Source organism: Scyliorhinus torazame, chromosome 20 (genome assembly GCF_047496885.1).
Source record: "Scyliorhinus torazame isolate Kashiwa2021f chromosome 20, sScyTor2.1, whole genome shotgun sequence".
Taxonomy (NCBI): domain Eukaryota; kingdom Metazoa; phylum Chordata; class Chondrichthyes; order Carcharhiniformes; family Scyliorhinidae; genus Scyliorhinus; species Scyliorhinus torazame.
In genome coordinates this window covers 7366040-7379291 of record NC_092726.1, presented here as the reverse complement: position 1 = coordinate 7379291, position 13252 = coordinate 7366040, and the positions used below count along the sequence as shown (strand labels likewise).

The following is a 13252-nucleotide window of genomic DNA, read 5'->3' as shown; positions in this document are numbered from 1 at the left end:
CCCCCCCCACCCCGCTAGATCCCCCTCTAGCTTGGTTACTTACCCCCCATATTGGTTCCGGAAGTCAGCTAACTCTGGCTGACCTCGGCTTCCCCCGTTCATTCTTTGACCTCCCTGCGTGTGGGGCTCCCTTCCTTCCTGCGCCCCTTTTCCCGCTATAATTTCCATAGCGCGGGAAAATACCCGCGCTTTCCTCTCAGCCCCGCCCCCTATGGCGCAGTTCCCTCATTCCCCTTCCCTGTCCCTTTTCCCACCGGCGCCCACATTTCTTCGTGTCCCCCCCATCGGGGGGTAGAGAAATTCCCCATCCAACATTGCTGTACAATAGCCCTCCCCTTTCCCCACTTTACATTCCTGTACCACCACCTCGCTGCTTCTCTCCAAACATTAAACTCTCAAATCTAGTCCAGTTTCTCTTCTTGGATGAATGTCCATGCCTCCTCCGCCGTCTTGAAGTAGTGGTGCTTGCCCTGATGCGTGACCCACAGTCGCGACGGCTGCAGCATCCCAAATTTAATTTTCTTCCTATGGAGCACCGCCTTGGCCCGGTTAAAGCTCGCCCTCCTTCTCGCCACCTCCGTACTCCAGTCCTGATATACACGTATCACCGCATTCTCCCATTCGCTACTCCGTGCCTTCTTGGCCCAGCTCAGGACCATCTCTCTGTCCCTGTAGCGATGGAACTTCACCACTATTGCTCTTGGTGTTTCCCCTGCCTTTGGTCTTCTCACGAGGACCCGGTACGCTCCCTCCACTTCCAGGGGGCCCGTTGGGGCCTCAGCTCCCATTAGCGTGTGGAGCATCATGCTCACATAAGCCCCAACATCAGCTCCCTCTGCTTCTTCGGGGAGACCTAGAATCCATAGGTTTTTCCTCCTCGAGCTGTTCTCCAGGGCTTCCAGCCTTTCTATGCACCTCTTGTGCAGTGCCTCGTGTGTCTCCGTGTTTACCACCAGGCCCTGTATCTCATCTTCATTCTCGGCTGCCTTTGCCTTCACTCCACGGAGCTCCATAGCCTGGACCTTTTGTGTTTCCTTCAGTCCCTCGATTGCCAGTAGCATCGGCGCCAGCACCTCTTTCTTAAGCTCCTCCACACATCGTCGGAGAAATTCCTGCTGGTCCCGGCCCCATGCCATCTGGGCTCCATCCGCCGCCATCTTGCTTCTCCCTTCTCTTCTGTGCCGCTGCTCCAAAGGATCCTTCGTAATCTGGCCACTACCGCCGCTCGTTTCCATACAGACCCGGGGGGGACTCCTTCCTTCGTCACCCCACACTGGGTCAGGTCGAAAAAAAATTCCATTGGGGCTCCCGATAAGAGCCCAAAAGTCCGTTGGAACGGGAGCTGCCGAAACGCGCGGCTTAGCAGTGCATCACCGCAACCGGAAGTCGGAGACGTCAATTCTGTCCTTAACCGCCAACAGGACTCTCATTCCCTTGTTCTTTGTTCTCGCAGGCCACGCCTCCTGTGGTTCCGCCAAGTAAGCCAGTTGTGCCGTCGGGCAAGGTACGTCAACCTCGCGATGAACCTGCGCCAAGTGTCATGTGAGAGTACCTTTAAGAAATGGGTGTTTATGACTGCAGTGATGTCAGAGAGTGGGTGGAGCTGGGCTGTCTGTCAGCTTTTTACTTTCATTTTAGGCTGTTTGCTGCAGGGTGTGTTTTAGCTTCGTTTTCAGAGCTGGATAGCTGCAGTCACAGCCAGAAGGGGTATGAAAGGTGTTTCTTAAGTCTTCTGGATGCTAAAAGCACAGCTTACGGATTACTTCGTGTTGTATTCTTTGGGGGTTGTATTTGAATTAATGGTTTCCAAGTTCACTGTATGTTTTAAAAAGGTTAACTTGAGTTCATAGAATAAACATTTGTTTTGCTTTAAAAAATACTTTTCCATTTCTGCTGTCCCACACCTGTAGAGTGGGCCGTGTGCTCCCATAACCACAATCTAGTAAAAGTTGTGGGTCAGGTGAACTCCATGATACACTTTGGGGTTCTCTAAATCCTGGCCCATAACAATTCCAATTTCCCAATAATGTCGCCCTGTACTCCAGCAGGGGCTGATCAGGGTGATAGTCGCGATCGAGTGAAATGATTGGGTGTGTTTCCACGTACTCCAGCCGCGTCTCAGTAACCTTTGTGCTTTCTTTGCAGCCTCCTGCCCTAAGGGCACCCCCTCAGCCGCCTGCGGTCAAACCACCTCAGCCACCGGGCGTCAAACCCCTTCAGCCACCGGGCGTCAAACCCCCTCAGCCGCCCCTGTCCAAGGTAAGCCCACCTGTGCTGTTTTCTTTTAGAGGTGAAGGTGTGCTTGGCTGGGCTAGCGTTTGTCACCCATCCCAAATTGCCCCCTCCCCGAGAAGGTGGTGGTGGTGGGCGCCCGCCTTGAGCCACTGACATCCGTGCCCTTTGACTCTCCCTCAGTGGGTCTGGCACGGTGTCGAGGCAAGCTGGCCATTACTCAGGGCAGCGAAGAGTCGACCCACTTGGCGCAGGTCACAGAGGGGGCCTCCCGGTCTCAAGCCAGTGGACACGATTTCTCCCTCGCCAAATCATCCCAGTGAATCAGCGGGCATCGAACCCGTCGCCACCAGAGATCCCAGTGTGAAAACCCCGGTTGGCAGTGCCAACATGGCACCGAGAGAATGCTGCACTGGCACAGGTCCGAGGTTCCAGCTGAAATGCTGAAGCAAGGTCCTGTCTGCCCCCTCACACCGATATAAAAGAGCCCACTGTAAGTACTGTAAGTTGATGGGGAGAACAGGGATCTCTCAGCCTTCGTCGGTAAGACAGAGTGTAGTCTTGTTTATCTTGTTTACTGGAACTGCAAACACCCAACTCCAGATGCGGTTCCAGCAGCAACAATAAATAATGTGTGAGTGTGTGTGTGTCTCTCTGCCTGTGTGTGTCTCTCTGCCTGTGTGTGTCTCTCTGCCTGTGTGTCTCTCTGCCTGTGTGTGTCTCTCTCTCTGCCTGTGTGTGTCTCTCCCTCTGTCTGTGTGTGTGTCTCTCTGCCTGTGTGTCTCTCTGCCTGTGTGTCTCTCTGCCTGTGTGTGTCTCTCTGCCTGTGTGTCTCTCTGTCTGTGTGTGTCTCACTGCCTGTGTGTCTCTCCCTCTGTCTGTGTGTGTCTCTCTGCCTGTGTGTCTCTCTCTGCCTGTGTGTCTCTCTGCCTGTGTGTCTCTCTGCCTGTGTGTCTCTGCCTGTGTGTCTCTCTGCCTGTGTGTCTCTCTGCCTGTGTGTCTCTCTGCCTGTGTGTCTCTCTGTCTGTGTGTCTCTCTCCCTCTGCCTGTGTCTCTCCCTCTGTCTGTGTGTGTCTCTCTGCCTGTGTGTCTCTCTGCCTGTGTGTCTCTCTGTCTGTGTGTGTCTCTCTGTCTGTGTGTGTCTCTCTGCCTGTGTGTCTCTCTGCCTGTGTGTGTCTCTCCCTCTGTCTGTGTGTCTCTTTCCCTCTGTCTGTGTGTGTCTCGCTGCCTGTGTGTCTCTCCCTCTGTCTGTGTGTGTCTCTCTGCCTGTGTGTCTCTCTGCCTGTGTGTCTCTGCCTGTGTGTCTCTCTGTCTGTGTGTGTCTCTCTCCCTCTGCCTGTGTGTGTCTCTCCCTCTGTCTGTGTGTGTCTCACTGTCTGTGTGTGTCTCACTGTCTGTGTGTGTCTCTCTGTCTGTGTGTGTCTCACTGCCTGTGTGTCTCACTGCCTGTGTGTCTCACTGCCTGTGTGTGTCTCTCCTTCTGTCTGTGTGTCTCTCTCCCTCTGTCTGTGTGTGCCTCACTGCCTGTGTGTCTCACTGCCTGTGTGTCTCTCTGCCTGTGTGTCTCTCTCCCTCTGTCTGTGTGTGTCTCTCCCTCTGTCTGTGTGTGTCTCTCTGCCTGTGTGTCTCTCTCCCTCTGTCTGTGTGTCTCTCTCCCTCTGTCTGTGTGTGTCTCTCCCTCTGTCTGTGTGTGTCTCTCTGCCTGTGTGTCTCTCTCCCTCTGTCTGTGTGTGTCTCTCCCTCTGTGTGTGTCTCTCCCTCTGCCTGTGTGTGTCTCTCTGGCTGTGTGTCTCTCTCTCTGCCTGTGTGTCTCTCTCCCTCTGTCTGTGTGTCTCTCTCCCTCTGTCTGTGTGTGTCTCTCCCTCTGTCTGTGTGTGTCTCTCTGCCTGTGTATGTGTGTCTCTCTGCCTGTGTGTGTGTGTGTGTCTCTCTGCCTGTATGCGTGTCTCTCTGTAGTCCAGGTGCAGTGTCTCAAAACAAACCATACCCCAAAAACTCAACCTTTTCTTTTGATGCTACCTTGCCTGAATTTCAGTTGTGATTGACGAGTAAAATAGCTGAGCCGTTTGTTCAGCTGCCCGCTGCGTTGGCGGGGTGGCACGGTCGCTACTTATCGGCTTTGCACACTGCCTTCTCCTGCCCCTCCTACCCACCCTGGACCCAGCCTGACCGCCCGCCTGCGGCCAGATCGGAAATCCCGCTCCGAAACGTCCCCGGGATTGGTGGTTTTGGGACACTGGCCCGTGCACTGCAGACACTCCGTCGCGGAATCCTGAGGATGAAGCACTTCCAGAAACTGGGAGTTTTCTGGAATGTCGAATGAAGTTAGACTGTCCGCCCACAAGTGTGTGTGAAACAGGACACAGCCTGGGTGTAAATGTGTACCCAAAATGTGGACCAAATCCGCATCTTCGATAAAGAGGGCGGGCTTGGAAAAGGACACTTCCTTCAGTGTCAGTCACTGTAAATCTGTAAATCTACCTTGATCTAAAAGCAGGTGGGGGAGGGGAGTCAACTCAGGCCAATTTAAAAAGAGCAACTTGTAACTCGCTCCCAGTGAGTTCTCCCAGTGAGCCAGAGAAGACACAGCCAGAGTGAGACAGCAAAGAGTGAGTTTGGGAATTCGAAGCTGGGTGGGAATGCGAAGCTGGGTGGGGAGGAGGTGCTTTTTATCCCTGGGAGGTGACTGGTAAGTAGTTTTTCTTTTCATTGTCTAATTTATTTATTTTTTCTTTCGTTTTTTGGAATTGTAGTTGTATAAGTTAACCTAAGGTTTAAGACCTGGCAGGAGATCTCAGACCCGTATCATGCTCCTCATGTGCGATGTGGGAGCTCAGGGACACGTCCACTGTCCCTGGCTCCTTCACATGCAAGAAGTGTGTCCAGTTGCAGCTCCTGTTAGACCGCTTGACGGCTCTGGAGCTGCGGATGGACTCACTTTGGAGCATCCGCGATGCTGAGGACGTCGTGGATAGCACGTTTAGCGAGTTGGTCACACCGCAGGTGAAAGGTACTGAGGGAGATAGAAAATGGGTGACCAAAAGACAGAGCAAGAGTAGGAAGGCAGTGCAGGTGTCCTCTGCGGTCATCTCCCTGCAAAACAGATATACCGCTTTGGATACTGTTGAGGGAGATGGCTCACCAGGGGAAGGCAGCAGCCAGGTTCATGGCACCGTGGCCGGCTCTGCTGCGCAGCTGGGCAAGAAGAAGAATGGCAGGGCTATAGTGATAGGGGACTCAATTGTAACGGGAATAGACAGGCGGTTCTGCGAGACTCCAGGATGGTATGTTGCCTCCCTGGTGCAAGGGTCAAGGATGTCTCTGAGCGGCTGCAGGACATTCTTGGGGGGGGAGGGTGAACAGTCAGCTGTCGTGGTGCACATAGGCACCAACGATATAGGTACAAAACGGGACGAGGTCCTACAAACTGAATTCAGGGAGTTAGGAGTTAAACTAAAAAGTAGGACCTCAAAGGTAGTAATCTCAGGATCGCTACTAGTGCCAGGAGCTAGTCAGAGTAGGAACGTCAGGACAGAGAGGATAATTGCGTGGCTCGGGAGAGAGTGCAAGAGGGAGGGATTTAAATTCCTGGGGCATTGGAACCGGTTCTGGGGGAGGTGGGACCAGTACAAACCGGACGGTCTGCACCTGGGCAGGACTGGAACCGATTCCTTGGGTGGGGGGCAGTTTGCTAGAGCTGTTGGGGAGGGTTTAAACTAATGTGGCAGGGGGATGGGAACTGATGCAGGAAGTTGGAAGGTAGTAAAACAGGGACTGAAACAAAAGGCAGTGAGGGGGAAAGTGTAAGGCAGAGAAGCCATAGTAAAAAATCAAAAAGGGCGACAGTACAAGGTACAGTGACTGAGGGGAGCTCAGTGAATAGGACCAGGAATACTAAAATGAATAAAACGGGAAGTAAAAACATTAATGGTAAGCGACGCGGCAGGTTGTTACAGGAAGATATGGGTTCAACGACAAGGAAAATTAGGAGAAAAGTTAAGAGGAAATATAACTTAGGAGACGTTACTGATCGAGGTGTTAAGATTCAAAACAGAGGTAAAAAAGCCAACATAAGTGTACTTTATCTGAATGCTCGTGGTATTCGGAATAAGGTAAATGAGTTGATGGCGCAAATCATCGTGAATGACTATGATTTAGTGGCCATTACTGAAACATGGTTAAAGGATGGTCACGACTGGGAGTTAAATATCCGAGGGTATCAAACTGTTCGGAAGGACAGAGCGGATGGTAAGGGAGGTGGTGTAGCTCTGTTATTTAAGGATGACATCCGGGCAATAGTAAGGGATGACATCGGTGCTATGGAGGATAAGGTTGAATCCATTTGGGTGGAAATCAGGAATAGTAAGGCGAAAAAGTCACTGATAGGAGTAGTCTATAGGCCACCAAATAGTAACATTATGATGGGGCAGGCAATAAACAAAAAAATAATGGATGCATGTAGAAAGGGTACAGCAGTTATCATGGGAGATTTTAATCTACATGTCGATTGGTTTAACCAGGTCGGTCATGGCAGCCTTGAAAAGGAGTTTATAGAATGTATCCGTGATAGTTTCCTAGAACAGTATGTAATGGAACCTACGAGGGAACAAGCGGTCCTAGATCTGGTCCTGTGTAATGAGACAGGATTGATTCAGGATCTTATAGTTAGGGATCTTCTCGGAAGGAGCGATCACAATATGGTGGAATTTAAAATACAGATGGAGGGTGAGAAGGTAAAATCAAACACGAGTGTTTTGTGCTTAAACAAAGGAGATTACAATTGGATGAGAGAAGAACTAGCTGAGGTAGACTGGGAGCAAAGACTTTATGGTGAAACAGTTGAGAAACAGTGGAGAACCTTCCAAGTGATTTTTCACAGTGCTCAGCAAAGGTTTATGCCAACAAAAAGGAAGGACAGTAGAAAGAGGGAAAATCAACCGTTGGTATCTAAGGAAATAAGGGAGAGTATCAAATTGAAGGAAAAAGCACACAAAGTGGTAAAGATTAGTGGGAGACTAGAGGACTGGGAAATCTTTAGGGGGCAACAGAAAGCTACTAAAAAAGCTCTAAAGAAGAGTAAGGTAGATCATGAGAGTAAACTTGCTCAGAATATAAAACAGATAGTAAAAGTTTCTACAAATATATAAAACTAAGAAGAGTGGCTAAGGTAAATATTGGTCCTTTAGAGGATGAGAAGGGAGATTTAATAATAGGGGATGAGGAAATGGCTGAGGAACTGAACAGGTTTTTTGGGTCAGTCTTCACAGTGGAAGACACAAATAACATGCCAGTGACTGATAAAAATTAGGCTATGACAGGTGAGGACCTTGAGAGGATTGTTATCACGAAGGAGGTAGTGATGGGCAAGCTAATAGGGCTAAAGGTAGACAAGTCTCCTGGCCCTGATGGAATGCATCCCAGAGTGCTAAAAGAAATGGCTAGGGAAATTGCAAATGCACTAGTGATAATTTACCAAAATTCACTAGACTCTGGAGTGGTCCAGGCGGATTGGAAATTAGCAAACGTGACACCACTGTTTAAAAAAGGAGGTAGGCAGAAAGCGGGTAATTATAGGCCAGTGAGCTTAACTTCGGTAGTAGGGAAGATGCTGGAATCTATCATCAAGCAAGAAATAGCGAGGCATCTGGATGGAAATTGTCCCATTGGACAGATGCAGCATGGGTTCATAAAGGGCAGGTCCTGCCTAACCAATTTAGTGGAATTCTTTGAGGATATTACCAATGCGGTAGATAACGGGGAGACAATGGATGTGGTATATCTGGATTTCCAGTAAGCCTTTGACAAGGTGCCACACAAAATGTTGCTGCATAAGATAAAAATGCATGGCATTAAGGGGAAAGTAGTAGCATGGATAGAGGATTGGTTAATTAATAGAAAGCAAAGAGTGGGGATTAATGCGTGTTTCTCTGGTTGGCAATCAGTAGCTAGTGGTGTCCCTCAGGGATCAGTGTTGGGGCCCACAACTGTTCACAATTTACATAGACGATTTGGAGTTGGGACCAAGGGCAATGTGTCTAAGTTTGCAGACAACACTAAGCTGAGTGGTAAAGCAAAAAGTGTAGAGGATACTGGAAGTCTGCAGAGGGATTTGGATAGGCGAAGTGAATGGGCTAGGGTCTGGCAGATGGAATACAATGTTGACAAATGTGAGGTTAGCCATTTTGGTAGGAATAACAGCAAAAGGGATTATTATTTAAATGATAAAATATTAAAACATGCTGCTGTGCAGAGAGACCTGGGTGTGCTAGTGCATGAGTCGCAAAAAGTTAGTTTCCAGGTGATTAAGAAGGCAAATGGAATTTTGTCCTTCATTGCTAGAGAGACGGAGTTTAAGACTAGGGAGGTTCTGCTGCAATTGTATAAGGTGTTAGTGAGGCCACACCTGGAGTATTGTGTTCAGTTTTGGTCTCCTTACTTGAGAAAGGACGTACTGGCACTGGAGGGTGTGCAGTGGAGATTCACTAGCTTAATCCCAGAGCTGAAGGGGTTGGATTACGAGGAGAGGTTGAGTAGACTGGGACTGTACTCGTTGGAATTTAGAAAGATGTGGTGGGGGGGGGGGGGGGGGGGGGGGATCTTATAGAAACATATAAAATTATGAAGGGAATAGATAGGATAGATGCGGGCAGGTTGTTTCCACTGGCGGGTGAAAGCAGAACTAGGGGGCATAGCCTCAAAATAAGGGGAAGTAGATTTAGGACTGAGTTTAGGAGGAACTTCTTCACCCAAAGGGTTGTGAATCTATGGAATTCCTTGCCCAGTGAAGCAGTTGAGGCTCCTTCATTAAATGTTTTTAAGATAAGGATAGATAGTTTTTTGAAGAATAAAGGGATTAAGGGTTATGGTGTTCGGGCCGGAAAGTGGAGCTGAGTCCACAAAAGATCAGCCATGATCTCATTGAATGGCGGAGCAGGCTCGAGGGGCCAGGTGGCCTACTCCTGCTCCTAGTTCTTATGTTCTTGACACAGCGAGTAAACTGAACGCGTTTTCTTTTTTTGGGGATTTCAGGTGTTGATGCCACCAAGCAAACCGAGGAAGTGAACAGTGCCAGGGCGGAAGATTAACAGCGCAGGTCCTCAGGGATTCAACCCCGTCTCCCGCCCCACGTGGAAATGCTCCAAGGAATCTATGTATACAACTGTTAAACAAACCTCAGCTCCCCCAAGCTTCCCCTTTTCCACGTGCCAGGACTAATCAGCCTCCTTCCACAAAGGTGTTCGGGATGTAAGGTCCTTTTTCTACGTAGTCTCACCTCCACAACTCACTTGACCTTTGGGATCTTATATTTATACATACCGAAAGTGCATTTATTCTTGAATAAAAATAAACCCCCCCCAAAAAATCTCGGCCTGAATGTTTCCACCGTTTCACTGGCCGGGAGATGGGATCTGTCAATGTTGCGTCGCCCTGTTCTCGAACAGGATATTCCCAGGTAATCCCACGTGCCAGCTCCCTCCTTCAGACTGAACCACCCAGGCTCCAGGTTTGATCCGGGGGAGAATTACCGGGGCAAAGCTTTCTGGAGTATTGTCCCCCCCCTCCCACCCCCACCCCCACCGAGCCTGCTCTGCTATTCGCTGAGTTCATGGCTGATTTGTTTGGGTTGAGTTCCGCATTCCCCATCTACTCACCCCCTCCTACCGATAAACTTTGATCCCGCCCGCCCCCCCCCCCAACCAGAATCTAGCTGTTGTGTTATTCACCCTGGGGTAACACGGACTGCAACTGGATGCAGTTGTACTTGAAAGTAGACTCCGCACTGTGATGTTGGTTCAATACGCTTTATTGAACTTGTTAAGCAGTGCACACAGTTCGCTGTGGGTTTGACACTCTACTAATCTAAACGTGCTTACTATAACTAACTAGACCAGACCAGCTCTGAGCCACGTCTAGAAGGTGCTAACTGATATATACACCCTGACTGTCACTACAGTTGTCACCAGTGGAAAGAGGCAGAGTATTGATGCCTCGCGTGTTTTATAGTGGGAAACCCCCCTCAAGTAATCTGCCTGGTGATTGGTTGTGTTCTGTCCTGTGTGTTGATTGGCTGTACTGAGTGTCTGTCACTGCCTGTCTGTATCTCATTATGTGCATGAGTGCATATCATGACACTAGCGACCTCCACCTTGAAAACACTCAATGAACCGGCCTCCATCGCCCTCTTGAGGCAGAGTTCCAAAGGCGCACAACTCTCTGTTGCCGGGGAAGGGATTCTCGTCATCTGTGTCTGAAAAGGGCGACCCCTAATTTTAACAGAGTGCCCCCCTCCCCCAAAGCTCTGGACTCACCCACCAGAGGGAACAGGATGTAGACGGTGAGGTACCGGTGACATCAGCCAGTCATGTGTTCGATTCTCTGTCGAGAGAGAGAGAGAGAGGGAAAGAGAGGGATTGAAATCACGGTGAAGAGGAATGTGCCACCTTCCCGCTCCCCTTGGCGTGCCCGCTGTACTGACCGAGCCCCGCGCCGAGACGGGAGAACGCTTCTGCGAACGGGAACTTCCAAAACGTTCCTGAATCACACGCGGCCATGCCCAGGGAATGACGGGCTCGCGGCTCCTTCCAGAACCATCTCTCTGCCGGCCGATGGCGGGTCTCGCCGATGAATGCCACGGCCGTTAACCCTTTGTGCCCCTCTTCCAGCAGCCATTTTTTTTTTGATGGTCGAGAGGGGTGTGCGGTGATCCATGGACTGGTGCAAAGGACTGGTCTAATCCACAGCGGTTCAAATCCAAAAAAAGTTTGGAGACTTTAAATGTTTGGCAATAAAAGCCAGCGCAAGTGATCATAAATCTACTGGATTGTTGTCTATAACGCAGCTGTTTCCCACTTGTTACCTTTTAGCCGTCCTTACCCACTCCAGGCCCAGAATTACCTCCAGTCCCAAAGGCAAAGTGCTTGACGCTCGACTTTCGTCCTGGTTACATCCGGCGGCTGTGTAGAATTCCATGATTCCGGGAGAAAAGCCATTCCCACCTTCTCCGGGCTCCCCCACACGTCCCAATTCCCAAGAACGGGGTTAGCAGAGAGAATGTGCCCTCCACTTCACCAGTCGCGACTGTCTCTCCTGATTTGCTGTGTTTGAAAACATTCTGCTGCGATGGGGGTTTTTTCCCCCCCAAAACCATATTTGTGTGAATGAGTTGACCCCGCGTCAGGACTGCTAGCTGTGCTGAGCACAGCTTCGGTCAGTGCTGGGGGAGGGGGGGGGTGATGAGGAACAGGGAAGGAAGCTTAAACCTGCGGCTTCCTGTCAGAGGATCTGGAGCGGGTGCCGCGTCCACCATGAGGATGGCTGACGGGACGGAATAGTGTGAGGGTGCCTCTGAAAGCTCTCCCGTCGGGCACTTTGGTGGGTGATGGCACTGCTGTGTCAGGCACCGCCTCCTGGGGGGAGGGGACCTGGGGAAATGCGTTGAAAGCACAGAAACGGGCCAATCGGTCAATGCTGACGTTAATGCTCCTTGGAGGATTTTAGGAGTATTGGCTTCTAAATATTGGGACAGGTTAAGAGTTAAATGTCTGGGGGCGGGGGGGGGGGGGGGCATAGTGTGTTTGGCTGCAGTGGTCACGGTTGTGAAAAGGATTTTGTTTGGCATCTGGGAAACAGCAGGCGACATTGAACCTGAGGAATGTGGATTGACTGAGGAAGTCATAGAATCATTAGAATTTACAGTGCAGAAGGAGGCCATTCGGCCCATCGAGTCTGCACCGACACTTTTTGAAAGAGCGCCCCACTTAAGTGCACACCTCCACCCCATCCCCGTAACCCAACCTTACCTTTTTGGACGCTAAGGGGCCATTTATCGTGGCCAATCCACCTAACCGGCACGTCTTTGGACTGTGTAGAGTAAACCGGAGCACCCGGAGGAAACCCACGCAGACACGGGGGGAATGTGCAGACTCTGCACAGACAGTGACCCAAGCCGGGAATCGAACCTGGGACCCTGGTGCTGTGAAGAAACAGTGCTAACCACTGTGCTACTGTGCCGCCCAGGTCCCTGGGGAGTTAATGTGCTTTTTCAGCCTGCAGGGATGGTTTGTTTTTCAGCTTGGGGTGATGAGATCATTGCTGGGTGGAGCCCAGGGATGCAGCGAGGCAGTTCATTTTTGGGGGGGAAGCTTTGAGCGAGAGAGAGAGAGACAGACGAGCTGAGTTCTGATCTGCCTGATGCTGAGTCCACAATTTTTTCCAAGTGGGATAGTTTTTTTTTTAAAAGGACTAATAATATTTAAAGCAGAGCAGTCTTGTCTGAAGACAAGAAAGAGGCTGAAACAACCTCGTGGAAGCAGCTGTTTGAAGATATTCAGCCAGAGTCTGAAGGGTTTTCAAATGAGGGCAGGGGCAGGACAGAGAGTCTTAAAGTCGAGGGTGCCAAATCTGTTTTATAAAGCAATATATTTTATTACTCCGTGCCATGCTGATTTTAAAATAGATTGGGAGCTACGTGTTTCTTTTCTTCGTGTTTAATGGGGAATTCAGTAGTAGTGTTTAAGGAACGATTGTAAGTTCTTTTTGGGTGTGAAGTTATAAAGTTTAATATTGTATCCAAAATAAAGTTTTGTTTTACAATTACCAAAGCCTTATTTTTTTCATCCAATCAGTCTTACAAAACTAAACTTAAATGTTGGGGTTTTGGTCCAGGGTCCTAGCCACTGCTGGAGTCTGGACTGGGATCGTAATATCCCTCATCGCACCCTGTCAACATATTCCTCACGATCTTGTCCCGCTTTCCTCTGTGCTATTCACCCCTGTCGTATAAGGGTGTGGCTCACAAAAGGTTAACGTGGGACAGAGTACAGCCCAACACAGTGATGTGAGAGAGCACATGACCCACACCGAGGTCCCAGTGTCGTGACAGGGACGTGTGCGGACGCAAGTATGGAGAACGCTCTGAGCTTGGACCTGAACTGTACCTCCGTATATAGTTACTAGTCATGAACAAACACTTACTGCTGAACTACCTCAGACTGCGAATACCTTAATAAGACCCACCAAG

General features: G+C 50.0%; 1 protein-coding gene across 1 annotated transcript in view; it reads left to right on the top strand.

The window, feature by feature from the left end:
• Window positions 1-12833, top strand: part of LOC140397069 (zinc metalloproteinase-disintegrin-like MTP8) — a 79422-nt gene extending 66589 nt beyond the window's left edge. Inside the window, exons 21-23 of the mRNA XM_072486102.1 lie at window positions 1454-1504; window positions 2146-2259; window positions 9262-12833. Of these exons, the coding sequence (XP_072342203.1) occupies window positions 1454-1504; window positions 2146-2259; window positions 9262-9294 (198 nt within the window). The 3' untranslated portion in view covers window positions 9295-12833. The remainder of the gene's footprint in view (window positions 1-1453; window positions 1505-2145; window positions 2260-9261) is intronic.
• Window positions 12834-13252: the final 419 nt, after the last annotated feature.